At 44.3% G+C, this 17,920-nt stretch overlaps 1 protein-coding gene across 2 annotated transcripts in view; it reads left to right on the forward strand.

The window, feature by feature from the left end:
- Nucleotides 1-17,920, forward strand: part of Arid1a (AT-rich interaction domain 1A) — a 76,834-nt gene that overhangs the window by 16,500 nt on the left and 42,414 nt on the right. For both annotated transcript variants that reach the window (XM_029476864.2, XM_021159226.3), the window contains exon 2: nucleotides 16,502-16,714. In XM_029476864.2, coding sequence (XP_029332724.1) covers nucleotides 16,502-16,714 — 213 coding nt within the window. The remainder of the gene's footprint in view (nucleotides 1-16,501; nucleotides 16,715-17,920) is intronic.

Consider the following 17,920-nt stretch of genomic DNA (forward strand, 5'->3'; position numbering starts at 1 on the left):
TTTTTACCTGGTCTTGAGGGATCAAACTTGTCAGGCCTGCATGGCCAACACTTCCCTCACTGAACCTCTCGCTGGCTGCCCTTGAATTTTCAGTGGCCCAGAGTCAGCTTCTTGAGGGCCACGTCAACAAGTCTGCCTGAAAAACTCAAATTTTGGCCTAGTTTGAGAGACTACCTGGGTGGCCTTGTTTAGAACTTGGTGGTCTTCTGTATTTCAGACTGTCCTGAGGGACACTCAGATTTGAGAAATACTGACCTGTACATTACACTCAACTGGGCTGCAGGGCATATCTAAATTGCCTGAGGTGCTTCTAATTCTACTGTAGTGGATGTCTCAGCTTCATCTGTCTTGTGTGATGAAAGAGGAAAGTTGTGTTAGTTTCTAGGTGACGTCCGTTGCTTCTGGTCTTAGCATCTTCTCACTAGGGCCTTACATGCCATTAAAGAGTGCTAATCCTAGTATGGGGGCCTACTGTTGTTATCCAGTCTAAACCCAATGCTGCCTAGGACCCCACTTCCTAAAACCATTCCCTTAGGGGCTAGGCCTTCAGCGTGGGCACTTTAGGGATTTCCAAACATATTTCACGTATGTGCACAACAGATGGGTTGTCGACTGTGCGGTGAGGACATGCTCTCAGGAGCATGCGCTGTGCAGTGCGGGCAGGTTCCTGTGGGGTCTCCTACACTCTGTTATTTAAGAGTGGCCTCTTGGTGTTTTTCCTTCTCCTAGGTATGCAGTGAGGTGACACAATAGTGGTCTGTATCTGTGGTCCTGGGAGTTGGAGGGAGGTAAAAAAGACTTTCTGGCTATGTCTGACAGTCTCCAAATATGATCAGTATACACCTCATCCTAGTACTTGGGAGATGGAGGCACTAGGATTACGAGTTCAAATTCAGCCTCAGCTGAATCAGACTGTCTCAGAAAAAGATACCAGTATTGTCACGCTAAATGCCATGTTTCTTCTGCTTGTAACCTGATCTCAGATTCTGCCACCTGATCTGAGAAACAGGAATGTGCTCATCTCTCAACCTCTCCCTCTTTATACCCAAACTCTTCAGTGACCAGCCTAAGATTTTTCCCTGTGTTCCTTTTGAAGTTACAACAAAGTAGACCCTGGCGTGTTGTCCCCTCACGGAAGTCCTGGGTCCTGGCTGCAGAATATGTGCTTGAGGCAAGACCTGTGTCCATTGTGAGTGCTTGGCAGTGTAATGAGAGTTGCAGAGATGGTCAGGTCACCCTGTGGGGAACAGTGCGCTTTCTGTGCTTTCTGTCTTTTCCAATCAGACCCCCATTTTCTGCTGCCTGAGAAATGGATCATTAAAACCCAACTGGGGCAGGTCAGTGGTTTCCAGGAGGCCGACAGGTTGACCTGCAATGGCCGTTTCGGGATATCTAAGAGGGAGTTCTGGTTTTACCTATATGTTTCAAACTCATTTTGTCATCCTCCTGCTTTTGGCTTTATTTCTTTACCCCCCCCTTCATTCCTTCATTCTTATTAGAATATAAAATACATGGGTACCCCAGTCACTTTACCATACTGGAGTCAGTGCAAGGCTCGATGATGTTGCACTTCCAGTACAACATTCAGCAAAGACTTGTAGTATTTTACCTGGTGTCTTAACTCGGTTGTAACGGCCTGGCTAGTAAGGCAGGAGGTACTCTTCTCTTAACTAATAAACACACGTTCCTAAATGGTCTGGCTCACGTGAGTACCACCTTAGCCTTCATCCCTCTTGGGGGTTCAGTTGGCACAGGACAGTTCTGTGACACTCCTGTTTTTCTTTCCACTTTGTGATTCCAGTCCAGCTTGGAACTGACTTAACTTCTCAAAACTCCGTTCAGAAAGCCTCAGGTAACCGATGGTGGTTTCATGATGGCATTTAAAATAAAAGTTGATTGAAGTAGTTGGCCTCATCTCCCAGATACAAACACTAAAGGGACATTTTTTTGTGCCTTGAAATAAGATAATCTCTGAAGAGTGTGTGAGCCAAGGCTCACAAGGCAAGGCAGAGGAGAAATGGAAGAGGGTTAGATACTGTCTTGATTTTCATGGTTGTTTAGTATGCCAAGTATCCATTTCAGCATGGTCAACTGGCCAGAGAGCTAAGGAGAAGAAGACAGGCAGTGCGCCTCTAAAACAACAGCTGGGAACTTTAGTCTCTCTAGTGTCTTTCTGGTGGAAATCCTCTCCTCCTCCCCTCCCCTCCCCTCCCCTCCCCTCCCCTCCCCTCCCCTCCCCTCCCCTCCCCTCCCCTCCCCTCCCCTCCCCTCATTTCTCTTTTCTCCTTCTCCTCCTTTTCCTTCTCTTTCTTTCTTTGACATAGTGTTTTTCTGTGTGGCCCTGGCTGTCCTGGAACTTGCTTTATAGACTAGGCTGGCCTCAAATTCAAAGATCTGCCTGCCTCTGCCTCTTAAGAGTTGGGATTAAATTGAAAATCTTGAAGCAGAGCCCTATGAACATGTTGCTTTGGACAGTGCCTAAAGGAGTTTTTTGTTTTTGTTTTTACAAAATACAGCTTTGAAAAGAGGTAAGGAAATTGCTAGACTATATGATATACCAATCTGCAAATTGCTGACCATAGATCCTAGGATTTGGACACATCTGGAATAAGGCTGACTTACAAAGGTTGAGCTATTCTTTTTTTTTGGGGGGGGGGGTTGCGACAGGGTTTCTCTGTATAGCCCTGGCTGTCCTGGAACTCACTTTGTAGACCAGGCTCGCCTCGAACTCAGAAATCCTCCTGCCTCTGCCTCCTGAGTGCTGGGAGTGTGTGTGCGCCACCATGCCTGGCTGATTGAGCTTTTTTTTTTTTTTTTTAAAGATTTATTTATTTATTTTATGTATATGAGTATACTGTAGCTGTACAGATGGTTGTGAGCCTTCATCTGGTTGTTGAGAATTGAATTTTAGGACCTCTGCTAGCTCCCTTCAGATGTATCAGAAAAGGGTGTCAGATCTCATTACGGGTGGTTGTGAGCCACCGTGTGGTTGCTGGGATTTGAACTCAGGACCTTTGAAAGAGCAGTCAGTGCTCTTACCGGCTGAGCCACCTTGCCAGCCCTGATTGAGCTATTCTTTAACCAAACTCTAATTGTGCATTATGTATTGTCAGTAGATGTGGGTGAGTCCTTTGAAGAATTGGTATTTTAGGGTAGCAAGCCAAGGTACTTTTAGGAATTAGTGAGGTCAGCACAGAGTGGCGTTGCTGCTACTCTGCTTTCAGAGTATGGTGCACTTGATGTATTTATGAGTCTGTATATGAATTAAGTTCCTCTCTGGGAGATGCTGCAGATAAGATACCCTTTTATCACAGGAGGAAAGCTTTGACAAGAGAGAAAACTGTACACTTAGATTTGGTATTTTTAATTTTGTTACATTTATTTATTTACTAGGTTGTATGTATATGCCTTCCATGCCTCTTTCTTTAAAAGAGAAAGGGGTAGGGTTTTTGTTTTTGTTTTTGTTGCCTTTACTTGTTTAGCTTGTTTTGAATGATATGTACAAACCAGATACTGAAACTGAAGGAACATTTTAAATCTCATCTGAGTAACTGGATAACGTTTTGTGCTCTCCCAGGTGAACCTGTATGCAGGTTCCATGACCTTCCTCTGTTCCTTTTGTGCCATATCACACAATGAGAAACAGGATGCATAAGAACAGAACCTACAAAGCTTGCAGGTTCGTCTTTTCCCCGGGCACCCGAGAATGGCTGCAGGGGGAGTTCCTTTCCTCTGATGCCACGCCCTCTCACCTGTGCAAGTGCCTTGTTTGGTACTGAGTCATGTCACTTTTTAGGAGTAACAAAGGCTTTACTTTAAGCGTATGTAATTGGGGTTTTGCCAGCATAACAACTCACAGAATCTCCATGTGCCAGTTTGCTTTCATCAGTCAGCAGGTACTTAGCTGTGGACACAGCAAACATATTCTCTGCCTCTGTGGATACTTTGTAGTGAGGAAGACATTGCAGAGTGAAGAATAACAGGCAATAGTATGACTGCACTCACTGCGCATGCACATGAGGTCAAAGTAATTTTTGGTAGATTATCTTCCAACAGTGTGTGTGTGTGTGTGTGTGTGTGTGTGTGTGTGTGTGTGTGTGATTGGATCTTACACTATAAACCAGGATAACCTGGAACTCAGTAAGTAGTCTAGTAGTCATCCCGCCTTACCCGTGAGTCACCAGGCAGGCCTGATACTTAAAGTAAAATGCTGTGTTCTCCCTAGCTAGCAGGTGTCTCTGTGCTGTTTTAACTCTTTGAGTGAGTTAGTGAGTGAGTTAGTTAGTTAGTGAGTTAGTTAGTGAATGAGTTAGTTAGGGTCCGTTCTGACTTCCTTCTCTTAGTTGCTCCAAGGACTGAGTTCTGGTAAGTTAGATAGAGCTGTGCTTACTCAGCTGTGCTGGGTGAGGACCAACTCTCTCTGTAGAGCTGCACTGTAGGGTGTTTGGCACTTTGCTCCCTAGGCAACAGATGTCAGTGGTTAAAGATTCTGTGACCAAAAAAAAAAAAAAAAAAAGCTTTTCATACATTTAATTGCAGATACTTGGAGTGGGTCGCATGACCCATGTTGAAGCTATTGGCTGTGTTGTCAGAATCCTTCCTTGGAAGGAGCTATTGAGCAAATTCCTCGGGGAAAACAGACTGAAAATAGGTGCTTTGGACTCAGCATCTGTTTTGTGTGTTGGTGTTTTTAAAGTTATTTCAAAGCTGTATTTTGCCTTCTTGCTTTTGAGGGTCAGAGGTTGTGGCTACTGTACATATGGCACTCTTAAGGATTATTTCATCTTGTGTACTTAACATTTGAGCTGCCAGATATCTTTGTTAAACATGAAAATTTAACATTTTTACTTATTTGTGGGGGATGGAGTGTATGGCATGCGTGGAGATCAGAGGACAACAGAAATTGGTTCCTTCCCATCATTTGGCTCCTGAGTGTGGAACTCATGTCACCAGTCACCAGGTTTGGTGTCGAGTATCTTACTTATCCTATAGCCAATAGTGTCTGTCCAAAGTTTGTTTGAGGTAGTGTCAGGCTGTGTTGTTGCCCAGGCTAGCCTTGACTTTCCAGTCTCCTGCCTCAGACTTCTGAGTAGCTAGAATCACAAGGGTTGGACTATCCACATAGCTAAACAAAAGGTTTAATCCTTGTAGGAATGGAAGCTCTGCTAGCACTTGTCGAAGTGCTACACCCTATCCTTTTGTTTTTGTTTTCTTAATTACAACCTTAATTTGATCACTAGTTAGCCTCTTGTTGATCATGTGAAACTTCTGTTCTTTGGGGTAAATGTTAATTGCTCTGGTTTTTAATGCTTTGTTTGCTGCTGGAAATTTGGGACTCAAACAGGAAGATGGCTAAGGATGCTAGATGATGTACTAGCCCAGCATTAAATCACACAACCCATAGCTTCCTCCTGGACTTAACTGTGCAGGCTGTAGAGGCGTGCGTTAAGCACGTGTAAGCATCTACTGCTTTGTGTGATAACGGTATGATGGAACTAAAAAATGAAGAGACTGTTTGTACAAAGGTTCAGGGTCTGTGTTTAAATGGTTCACAGAAAAGGCCACACTGAAGCTTGTCTGCTCAGGAGCTGCATTTGTTTGTGCATGTTGAGATGGGGTCTTGTGTGCGCCACTCTGGCCTCAGCTCTGTTGCTGAGGATGACTGGAACTTCAGAGCCTCTCCCTGTTTTCACCTGAGTCGTGGGATTTCAGGCATGGTCACCTGTCTCCCATCTGTTCCTCCGTTTCCCGGTCACTTTATACCTTCTTAGAAAGTGAACCAACCCAGTGTTTTTGTTTAGCCTTGGAGAGTTAACATAAAAGGTCCCTGTCTAGGAGAAATGAGTGTTCCAGGATCAAGGAATAGTCTTCAAGACTGGAGCATGTCTAGTTGGGTTGAGGCCCACTTTTCACTGGTTCTCTTGCTCCGACCCCTGGGATGCTACTGCAGCGCTGTGGTAGTCTTCCTTCTTATCTATAGTTCTGCTTTCTGAGGTTTTAGGTACCAACACTCTACTCCTATCTGAAAAGTCTATGGAAAACTCCATGTCTTTGGGAGACACAGGAGCTGGGGGTCTGAACTTAGGCTTTCTGCTTGTGCACTTACAATTTGTTATTGCAAATGATTTATTACTGCTAACCTCTTGGTACATGTAATGTATAAATTAAATTTCTTCAGCCATGTATGTATTGAAAAGTGTGTGTGAGAGTGAGTGAGTGAACATGTATATTATATGCAGTTTCAGATAGGGAGGGACTGTTATATGATTATTTTATTCTCTATCTCAGTTATTTCAGGTTGGCTCATATAGCCAAGAAATACATGAGGTTTTTGCTTTGTTTTGTTTTTGTTTGTTTCTTGCTTGTTTTCCCAGTACTGGGAATCAAGTCCAGGTCTTCATACTAGACAAACACTGAGAGCTATGAGTATGTGTGCATGTGTGCATTCCTGCTCCCCGTCCTAGGTTTTGAGATAGTATTCTTCCCTGAACCTAGAGCTTGCTATTTCTGCTTCCCAATAGCTACATCAGTTCTGTGCTTGGCATCTACACAGGAGCTGGGGGTCTGAACTTAGTCTTTCTGCTTGTGCGCAAGTATTCTACCCACTGGGCAAGCTCTTTAATCCTGTCTGTGTAGTCTGTCTGTCTTGTCTGTCTATGTATCTTCCTTCCATTCTTTTTAGATAGTTTCTCAAAGCTGTCATCAAACTGCAATTCTCTTTTGGTCTTTTTTTTTTTTTTTTTTTGGTTTTTCGAGACAGGGTTTCTCTGTGTAGCCCGGGCTGTCCTGGAACTCACTTTGTAGACCAGGCTGTCCTCGAACTCAGAAATCCGCCTGCCTCTGCCTCCCGAGTGCTGGGATTAAAGGCGTGCGCCACCACGCCCGGCTCCTTTGGTCTTTTGAGCAGTGCAATGATTCTTGTGAATGAACTACAACATACCTGGCTATTCTTTCTCTCCCCCTTCCCCCGTGTGGATGTGTGTTTTGAGATAGACTTTCACTATGTAGACCTGGCTGGCCTCTGATTCAGTGAAAATCTCCAATTGATCTGCCTGTTTCTCCCTCTGTGCTCAGTTACCTTTCTATTTTGATGAAGAAACTGAGGGCCAGAAAGTTAGAAATACCATGGGCAAAGCTCTCAGTCCGTTTGCTCAGCAAGGCCGTACATGTCTTCTGGTTCTTTGTAACAGAACCCTGGCTGTCCTCAGACTCACCAAGATCATCCGCCTTTGCCTCCCAAGGGCTGGGATTAAAGGTGTGCCCCACCTTCACTGGCCTCTGGGGCCTTTAGTCTCTCAGTCCAGTATTTTGCGATCTGAAGACCTTCTCCTTAAAGTAGGAAACCTTGCATACAATTCTAGCTTCCTAGAGTTTATGCAAGTTAAGGGTGCACACAGTAAGTAAGTAGAAACCTGACCCTGCCTCCTCACCACCGACTCAGACCCTGGATGGTAGGATTGGGACCCATAACCCGAGTGAGTTAAAGTTGATTCACTTTTTTTCCCCTTTGTAATTTTTTTATTAGATATTTTCTTCATTTACATTTCAAATGCTATCCCCCAAATCCCCTATACCCTCCCCCTGATTCACTCTTCTGTCTGTGCTTCCCATGGAGCTGCTGTAAGAAACTGGGATTGCAGCTTCTGCCTCAGTGTGCTCTCCCCAGGAACTGCTGTGGCTGTCTTATCCTAGAGAATTGTAAACCAGATCTATCAGATAGATAACCTTTCAGTTTTTACTTGTTCTCTTGGGGCCTTACCCTGTTTTTATGGCCCTGTGTTCCTTTTTTAGATCTCTGGGCAGTTGTTGCTGTTGTTGTTGTTGCTGCTGCTGTTGTTGTTGAGATAGGTTTTCTCTATTATGTAGCTCTGGCTGTCCTAGAATTTACTTTGTAGATCAGACTGGCCTTGCCTTGAACTATGAAAGATCAGCCTGCCTCTGCTAGGGTTAAATACATTGACTACAGCACACAGCAAGAGGAATATTTTTATGAAAAAGTTGCTTGTTTGCCTTAGAGACTATAGTTGGAAGTAGGGAAACTGGAAAGTCTGTCACAAGGCAGTCTTCCTTGTAGGATGAGCCTTCCTTTGTAAAGGGTGGCTGCTGAAAGTGCCCTGGACAGAGAGTTTTCTCATTTGTTGGGAAATATATTAGTTTTCCTAGCTGCTTTATATGAAGCACTCTTTCTGGTGCCAGCGAAGAAGTGAAGAAATAACAGGCGCCTGGTTGTGGCTTTTCTGGCATGATTGTTTTGGGTGGGCAGCCGTGAGTGGTTATTAAAATTGGCTCTCATCTGTAAGTTTCATTAGCTGGCTTAGTGAGTTTTTCTTTATTCTTCTTTTCTCAACACTAATAAGCTTTCTGTGGTCCTTTGGTCTGGATAGAGATCCATAGTTAACTCTTTGTTATTTTGAGTTAGAATCAAGCTCCGGGAGGGTGTCTGGGTGTCTAATCCAGGCCATCCTTTGAATTTTCTGTGTCCTGAGTACTGGGACTATAGCTATGCATGGGGCATGCCCAGCTTGTTCAGTATCATTATGAGGTAGTGTGGATTTGGAAGGACGGGAAGGACCTCAGGTCTGGTGGCTGCCTTTATCTGATACATTGGAAGTGTGCTCTTATTCTCCTTTTAAACATAGGGAAGTTTGAAAGAATTTAATACAACAAAACAGACTTCTGGTGATGGTGGTGGCCAATTAGCAGCCACACAGGCAGATGACCAGAATTTGAATGAAGTGTTTTTATCTTCTGTAAAGAAGTAAATTGGCACGCGGTCTCCATATCATATATAATACGGCTCCCAGGATATGTGGGTTTGACTTTCGATAAAATGTTCGTGTATTTCCATTTCTCCATGGATGAGATGGCTTTGATAAGGCTCAATAGGAGGGTAGGGTAGGGGGTAGGTTATTGTCCTGGCATGTAGTCATGTTTCCCCTGTTTAAAAGTACAACACATGGCTGGTATGGTATAACTGCCTGTAGTCTCAGCACTACTGATGATCATTTGAGCCAAAGAGAAACCAGCCTGGACAAGATAGCAAAAACACTATCAAATGAACAAAAAACACTATCAAATGAACAAAACAACACCCCATCCCATAGTCCCTTATGCAGGGTCTCAGGACAGAACTGAATCCAGCTGAGTTCATAGTACTTCCTCTTGGATTGGTTCAGATCATACAAGTCCTCAGCGCCATGGTGTATGGGAGGAAGTGTAGGTAGGCAGAGATAGCCTGTAGCTATAGAGAAAAGGGACAATGGAATGATTTATGCTGCTCAATTTATGTACCAGGGAGCAAGGCTGTTCTTGCAGAAGTCCCTTTAGTCCTAAGATCTAAGTGATTTCTGTGGAGCTGGCAGGGAAAGTAAAAAGCCTGTTGGTTGGGAGAGGCCTTAACTTTTGTACTTATCTCTGCCTGGAGTGCCCTTAACAGAGGAGGGTCCCCTCCGGGAACTGATCAACAGCTGCTGCCAGTCCCTAGAATCACAGGAAGTGGAGGCCTGGTGCCTTTGTATAGAAGCTCTGCAGCCAGACAATAGTTTGTGCTGGCGGGGCCATGTGGCGAGTCACGTGACCCGAGGCTGTATTCTGCTGGGGTCCTTACCCATCTGTTCTCTCCGCTCTTTCTGGGTTATCAGGCGCCAGTCCAAGTCTTCCCAGGCAGCCAGCTTCATGGCCAGAGATTACGAGCACTAACCTTCCTGGCAGGGGCGGTGTGGCTTCGAGTTTATGCAGATTAGCCATGTGTTTCTCACTTCAAGGCGGTCCACAGGAAAAGCCTTTTCCTGTGTTTGGCTCTCAGTGGGCGGTTCCCAGCTTACTGTACTGGGACTCAAGCTGCAGGCACGCACGAGAGGGATCACAGTACACTGCCCCCCCTCCACCTCCAATGCTACGTCACCACAACACAACCACTCACGCTCTCATACTGTTGGTGTCATTCATTCCGTGCCAAGATTGCTTTAAAAAATTCCCTTGGCCCCAGTTCAAACAGGAGTACAGCTGGGATGTGTTAGATTTTAGGCAGTCTGCCCTCAATTTGAGATGAGTTATAAATAGCAGTGCCGACTTCCTTAACTACCGCTCTCTGAGGTAAAATGCAGGTTAATTACTGTGGGAATCAATTAGGGGCTTCTTTCGGTTAAAGAGCCAGGGATGCATTTTTATTGTTATTATTAAAACTCATAAACAAATCTGGCCAGGAATAAATTGAAAGCACAAGAAGTACAAAATAATATTTGGAGGCCCAAAATCCAAGGGTATGGCTCTAGGTTTATCCTGGCACCGACTAGTTGGCATCTAGAGCGGAAAACACAAGTGTGTGCTGGTCAGGACTTCTCCTTTCCAAAGATGGAGGCTCTTGGCAGTCCCTGGCCCAACCTTTCGTTTTATTCTTTCGAGTCTTTGGCACTGCTAGGCATAAAAGTTGGCCCTTACCTCCGCTTCTGGTCACCTCTTCTCTGTATCTTTGGCTTCTAACTGTCCATTCTCTCGCAGGCTTATTTCAGGATCAGAGTTTGTTTTTCCTGGTGCCACTGCCACATGGTGTGGGGAGTAATGTCTCTTGGTGCTCAGAAGTGTTAGTGCCTGCCTGGTTTTTTGTCTCCTCTTTCAGTGGCTTATGGTCAGATAGAGAATTTGCAACTATGTTTAATATTTCGAGTGTCCGGAACCAGTTACTCTTGATGATCTGACACCTAGCCTTGATGAACCTTAAAACTCAGCTTGTTACAGTCAGCAGTTCACAGGGCCACTGTGGCCTTTTCTGTACACTACGAACTTGTGAGTGATTCCAGAGCCAGGTGGTTCAGAGGTGCCATTTTCTGGAAGCAAGTTGCTAGTGTGCAAGCTGTTTGCACTGAATATACTCGGAAGGATAGGCCTGCTAAGCACCCGTACCTTTTGATGCCCCAAACCGCATTCATTTCATTTGTCAGGCACTTTATAGCTTGGCCAGTGATCTGCAAGGAGCTAAGTGGTGGACTACCCCCCCACCCTTATTTTTATTTTTTTATGAATGCAGGAGAGTATATAGCAGGGGGCCTGACTTCCCTGATCAAGGGCCAGCATTTTCTTCTCAATTATGTGTCTCTGAGGCAGAGCCTTTGCTTTTGAAGCGTAATCACAGTAATCTACTCCTGTGGTTTCCTGTTGAAAGGATTTCCTCTCTATCTTTCCCAGAGTGGAATCTCTGGCTCTTTTGCAGCTACGATTTGGTGTTTCTCCTCCTTTGTGGCTGCTGACTACTGATGCTGGCCTTTTCTATTTTACATGAGGTAGAAATTTTTCTGTTTCAATTTTTTTTTAAGAGATTGGGAGTGGTGCCCCCCCCCAACTGCAAACCATATATCTTTCCCAATATTTTTAAATCTCATAAGTAAGTTAGATTCTCTTTTGATATGATATGCCTTTGACATGAGACCAGAGTGGTCTGAACATATTTTTGTTTGGTGAATAGACTGCAATGGTCCATTGATCGTGATAAACCTTTCGTGAGGGGAATGAGTTTGATGACCAAAAAAATGTCAGTTTCATTTTGAGAAGCTATTGTTTGACTGTCCTTTAAAGGCTCCTACTGTGAGGCCAGAGTAGTCTAAGACTCCAGGTGCAGGGGAGGTTTGTATTATCCTGCTTGCCTCGGTAAGCGGTGGAGTTTTGGCCATGTGTTTGGGTTTGGGGCTGGGTGTGCATTATTATAACCCTTGCTGATACAGGTTGGGTTATCTCGATGCCATTGTTCTTCAGGACGGTTTTAGCTTCCCCTCTTCTAATTCAGTCGTCCTACTCAATACTGGGGTTGAGGCTGTCTGCTGCCTTATTTACCCGTTTCTTCTGTCAGTAGGAACTGTTGTAGTTGAACAGTTGTCCAGCCTTGAGGACTTTGAAAATAAAAAGCCTGAACTCTTATGTCCCGGAACGCAGCCAGTAACTCCACCTATTCTGGAGTGTTTGGATCAGGAATTTAAGCTCAATTTGGGCAACATAGTGAGATTCCATGCCATTTCAAAACAAAGTAAAACTACCTTGGACAGCAGAAACAGGAAGCTGTATACATAGCTTGGAATATATAGTATTGGAAAGACATTTAAATACAAGCATCGGGGGAAGTCTATTTTTTTTTTTTTTTTTTGTCTCATTCTGTAGCCCAGGCTGACAGAGATTTTTGTAATCTTGGTTTGTGTGGAACTCATGGTGATCCTCCTGCTTCAGCTTCCCATGTGCTGAGAGTATAGGAATGAGTCACAACACCTGCCTATGGGAAGCTGTGCGTTATGTACATTTTGATGATGAATTAAAGTGTTCCAGGCCAGGCAGTGAGTTAGGATTTAAATTCCAAGTCTATCAAATCACTATACTCTTTATTCTTTATGTTAGTATTGTGTAGAATTTAATAGGTTTGGAGCCATATGTAGCAGGAAGTGATAAATCATTTGGAAATATTGCTCTCAAATTACATTGTAGCATGATAGACACCAGCCATATGTGATTATGCGGATTTAAATTAATTAAAAGTGGACTAGGAATACAGACTAGTTGGTAGAGTACTTGTCTTAACATACATTTTGCCCTGGATTTGATCCCACCCACCACAGAACCTAGATCAGGTGGCATGTACCTTATTCCCAGCACCTGGGTGGCTGGATGGAGGCAGGAACATCCAGTTCAAAAGGATTTTGTTGTGTAGCTTGTTTGAAGCCATCCTAGGCTTCTTGAGACCCTGACTTAAAGTAAATAGTCAATAAATAATAAATTAACTAATGTAAGTAAAATACCGAGCTTAGTAGCATAGGCCTGTAATTTTACTAATTCCAAAGCTTAGGCAGGAACATCAGCATTTTATGTCTAGAGGCTGAAGAGATGTCTCAGCTATTAAAGAACACTTGTATTTACAGAGTACTGGAGTTTGATTCCTAGCACCCACACAGAGTGGCTCACAACTGTCCATAGCTCCAGTTCAAGGGGATCCAGCGACTTTTCCTGAGTTCTTTGGGTATCAGGCATGCACATTGTACACAGGTAAAATGCTCAGACACATAAAAGTATACACATCTTTAATCCCAACACTTTGGAAGTTAAAGCAGGGAGATTGTCAAATTGATGTTAGCCTGGTCTACATGGGGAAAATCTAAGGGGAAAGAGCAAATCATTCGGTTTCTTCCTTACATTTTTGCATAGTTTAAACATGTAATAGCAACACATTACAGTCACCGCCTTTTTTTTTTTTTTTTTTAAATAATTTGAGAAGGGTTCCTCTGTGTAGCCCTGTCTGTCCTGGAACTCACTCTGTAGACCAGGCTGGCCTCAAACTCAGAAATCCGCCTGCCTCTGCCTCCCGAGTCTGGGATTAAAGGCGTGCGCCACCGCCCTGTTGAGTAATCCCTCTCCTGGATCACACTGGTTGCCAGCTAATCATACACATCAGAGTCAGTCATAGAGCTAGAAGTGGGAGGGGCTCAGGTCCTTCCACACCAACAAAGTTGGAACCCGGAGGCCTGGGCATTTGTAGAGCTTCATGGAAATCCCCGGTGTGCAGTCCTTGCTAAAACAGCCACTGCTATAGAAGTTCCATAGTGACACCATCACCATGGTAATGACTAAAACTGGGTAGACCTAGATCAGACTGACAGATAGCCTGAGCATGCTGATCTCTGTTCAGAAGATGCTGTTGTCTTTACTTGAGGGCCTCAAACAACCCCAGTAGCCTGGGTGAAGCCAGCTGTGATGTGTGGGATCCAGAGACACCCTCACACTTCCCCTGGGCGTAGTTCCATTGCCAGCAGTATTGTATCCATAGTCTGAGAGAACTCGGTTTCTGCTTCATTTTGTTTCTCTCAGGGTAAACAAGGAAAGTCTACATAGTTATGGCTGTTCCAAGACTTGCTAATGTAGATGGAGTTGACCCATCCTCTTAAGTAGCTGGGGTTACAGGTGTGCACCACCACCCTCTGTCCACTGCCTGGCTTGTCCTTTGTAGTGAAGATTCCTTTACAGTAAGTAGCTTTACTTATTACTCCCGTGTAATAACATGCTCATGACTGGGCAGGAGACCTGTCTTGGAGCAGGTCTCCAAACACCCACATCATTTAGCTTTCTGTCCCTCCAAAGAGTGTGACCTGAACTTCGGATCTCTTATTTGCTAGGGTAGGTAAATGTTCTACCACTGGGCTATGTTCCTCAGACCTGCAGTGGTTTTTTGGTTTCTCTGTGTAATAGCCATGGCTGTCCTGAAACTCTGTATAGACAAGGCTGGCCTTGAACTCACAGTGGTTCTTAAAGTGTGGACTCTGGACCTTTTATGTAGTCATCAGCAGGAAACTTTATTACAAATATGCCTGGCCTGGGTCCTGCTTAGAACTTACTGAACCACAGGTGGGTGCCAGTGGGGTGGGGTTTGACAAACTCTTGAGGAGATTGTGATGTGTGCTACTGATTACTGAACTCCGTCATTTGACAGTTAATGCTATTTATACCTTTAATACCTATTCTCTATTGCCTACTCCAAATTCAAGATCCTGCTTAAAGTTTTAGACTTTGTGCCTATCCTACCTCCATGTAGTTCAGAGCTATCTAGATTCTCACTGTGTACAGATAAGTGTCTCTGGCAGAGGAAGGCATGCTGGGACTATCCTGTAGCTCCATCAGGTTGGACCTATGTCAGAAAGTGCATGAGCTGATTGAATCTGTCATATCACAAAGGACTGGAAAGTCACATGGATTTTAAGCATTTCTTTGGAGTCAGGCCTGAAACTCCTTACAGAGCTGATATCACCTCAAGTGCACAGCAGCCCTCGGTCTTCTGATTCTAAGATTGTGTGTATGGCCACCACACCCAGGTAGAAAGCTGTGTTGTAGGCTGATGCCTGTGCTGTGCACTCCTGAGCTTATGCTGTTGGTTTTGTACTTGGTGCTTTTTGGCTTTTTGAGCCAGGGTCCCACTTAACCCAGACTGGTCTCAAACTCATTTTATAGTTTAAAATAACCTTGATCCTTTGTGCTATGATTACAACTTGGATGCGCCCACCACCCCCTCCCCAGCCTTCATCTTGTTTGTTTATTTAAAGATTTCTTTTTATTTGTGTTTCTTTTTGTTTTTTTTTTTTTCGTTTTGGTTTTTTTTTTTTTTTTTTTTTTTTTTTTTGGTTTTTCGAGACAGGGTTTTTCTGTATAGCCCTGGCTGTCCTGAAACTCACTTTGTAGACCAGGCTGGCCTCGAACTCAGAAATCCGCCTGCCTCTGCCTCTCAAGTGCTGGGATTAAAGGCATGCACCACCACGCCCGGCTTTTTGTTTGTGTTTCTTTGTGTGTGTGTGTGTGTGTGTGTGTGTGCGCGCGCGCGCGCGCGCGCGCACGGGCACACCTGGGTTTGCTCATGTTCGTGCCTGCTGAGACCAGAAGAGGTCATTGGGTCCTTGGAGCTAGAGTTGCAGGTAGTTGTGACCAGTCCAATGTTGGGAACCAGACTCCTGCGGAGTAGGGAATGTCTTTACCTGCTGGGCAGTTCTCCAGCTCTGTATCTTGTTCTTTGAAGAGACAAAGTTCTGTCCTTTTATTTTCAAATTCACGTTTGTTTGTTTGTTTGTTTGTGAGCAGGGCTTCTCTGGATAGCCTGGCAGACCTTAATACGCTCATCTGCTCGCTTGTGCCTCCTGAGTGCTGGGATTAAAGGCATGTGCCACCACCACCTGGCTAAAGTCTCAATTTTAAATGAAATGGATTTATTTATTTATTTTATTTTATTTTATTTTTTTTTTTTTGAGACAGGGTTCCTCTTCCTGGCTGTCCTAGAAATCACTCTGTAGACCAGGCTGGCCTCGAACTTAGAAATCTACCTTCCTCTGCCTCCCAAGTACTGGGATTAAAGATGTGCACCACCACTGCCCCGCTAAATGAAATGGATTTTTCACTTGAAATATACAAGGCTCCAAATTCACTACTATTCTTTCAGCAACTATTTATTACATAGCCTGTTGCTCATTTGAAGAAAGTATAACTCCAACTACTTTGTGCTAAGACACTACGGACATGTAAAGAAAAAGTTTCCATTAGTGGGCTGTGGAAGCAGCCCCCCCCCTTTAGTTTTCAAGGGTGCCTGTGTACCTCAGTTTTTGATGCATTGAAATAATCAGTTTTGATGTTGATCAAGGTTATAGCAATGTATGGTAGGTAACCCTGTCCTGTCCCACTAAAGAAAAGGCTCTTTGTTCTGATTCCTCTGCTCGCCATGCATATGTTAATTGTTTTATACCTGGCCTTTCCCTTGAATAATCTCTAGTAGTACCTTCTTTAGAAAGTAATGTTTAGCTTCCAAATGCTTTCATATGTCACTATCATTTTATTTATGAAACTCTTACTGTAGGGCTATGGGATCTGTCCCATTACTTTTTTTAATAACAACTGGTCTCTTTGGTGGCATGTGGACTGAAATGATGTCTGTATGTTTGTGTTGGCGAGAGACCATTGAAGCCTGAGGTTAATGAAGATGTTCTTTATTTTATAGTCATCCAGTCCAATGGATCAGATGGGAAAGATGAGACCTCAGCCGTACGGTGGGACTAACCCATACTCGCAACAACAGGGACCTCCTTCAGGACCGCAACAAGGACATGGGTACCCAGGGCAGCCATATGGGTCCCAGACTCCACAGCGGTACCCCATGACCATGCAGGGCCGGGCTCAGAGTGCCATGGGCAGCCTCTCTTATGCACAGCAGGTATGTGATGGATTACCTTGAGCTTTTTTGCTATCCACAATTGGTGTTTGAGGTATAAGGTCAGAATGGCTTCTTGATGCCCATGGACTCACTGGCTTAACTGCGTCCTCACCATTGTATGTATGTTCCATGTCTGTCTCAACATATCTTGGGGTTTAACCCAATCTACCTCAGCCCCTGTCTTCCCTTGATCTTGCTGGTCTGCCCTTGGGAGATGAAGTGGTACGAAGGCCATAGCTGAGCTCCTGTTTATTGCTACTGTAGTAGAAACATTCTGTGCTGCCTGCCTTGTGGTGAGGCTGCTCTTCTTTCTCACAGACTTTTAAGATAAGCTGCCTGGGTCAAAGAGAATGTTTAAGGACTTGGAGAGAAAGAGGACAGGCCAGTGTGAGCAGTGCAGTGAAGCCTCAGAGGGGGGCCTCCTCCAGCACAGCCATCTGACCAGCCATCCTGGGCTTTTTTAAAAATTTGGCTTGTTTTTCAGTGCAGAGAATCAAACCCAAGGCTTCAAGCATACTAGATAGGACTCTGCTTCTAAGCTCCATCCACATCCCTGCATAGTCACCTTTTAAAAAATTACAGTATTATTTACTTGGAGGTGAAGGCAGAATGCCAGGTCTCATAGCAAAGGACATTGTTGTTTTTGTGTTGACAGATTTTCTGCCATTTATGTCTGGTAACACCAGAAAAGTAAAGGACAGTATAGCGAGTCTGAGATGATTTCTAAAGACAAACTGTAGAGCAAAGGACATTGTTACACACACCTACTAGATGAAACCCACCTACTCTATCTTCCTTCCCTCCCTCCCTCCTCTCTTTTTCTTTTTCTTTTTCTTTTTCTTTTTTCTTTTCCTTCCTTCCTTCCTTCCTTCCTTCCTTCCTTCCTTCCTTCCTTCCTTCCTTCCTTCCTTCCTTCCTTCCTTCCTTCCTTCCTTCCGCAAGGTTTCTTTGTATAGCCTGGCTGTCCTGGGACTCATTGTATAGATCAGGCTCACCTCAAACTCAGAGATCTGCCTGCCTCTGCCTCCTGAGTGCCACCACCACTCAGTTATCTTCCTTCTATGAGAGAACTGAGAGGTAACGTGGGGTTCTTTTCTTGGTTTGCTTGTTTGTTTTTTGTTTTTTTGTATTTATTTATTGGTTTATTGAGGAAGAATCTTACATTCCAGGGTGGTGCCTCACTCTAATATATCCCAGAAGGACCAG

Source organism: Mus caroli, unplaced genomic scaffold (assembly GCF_978045245.1).
Source record: "Mus caroli unplaced genomic scaffold, Mus_caroli_1 scaffold_6, whole genome shotgun sequence".
NCBI lineage: Eukaryota > Metazoa > Chordata > Mammalia > Rodentia > Muridae > Mus > Mus caroli.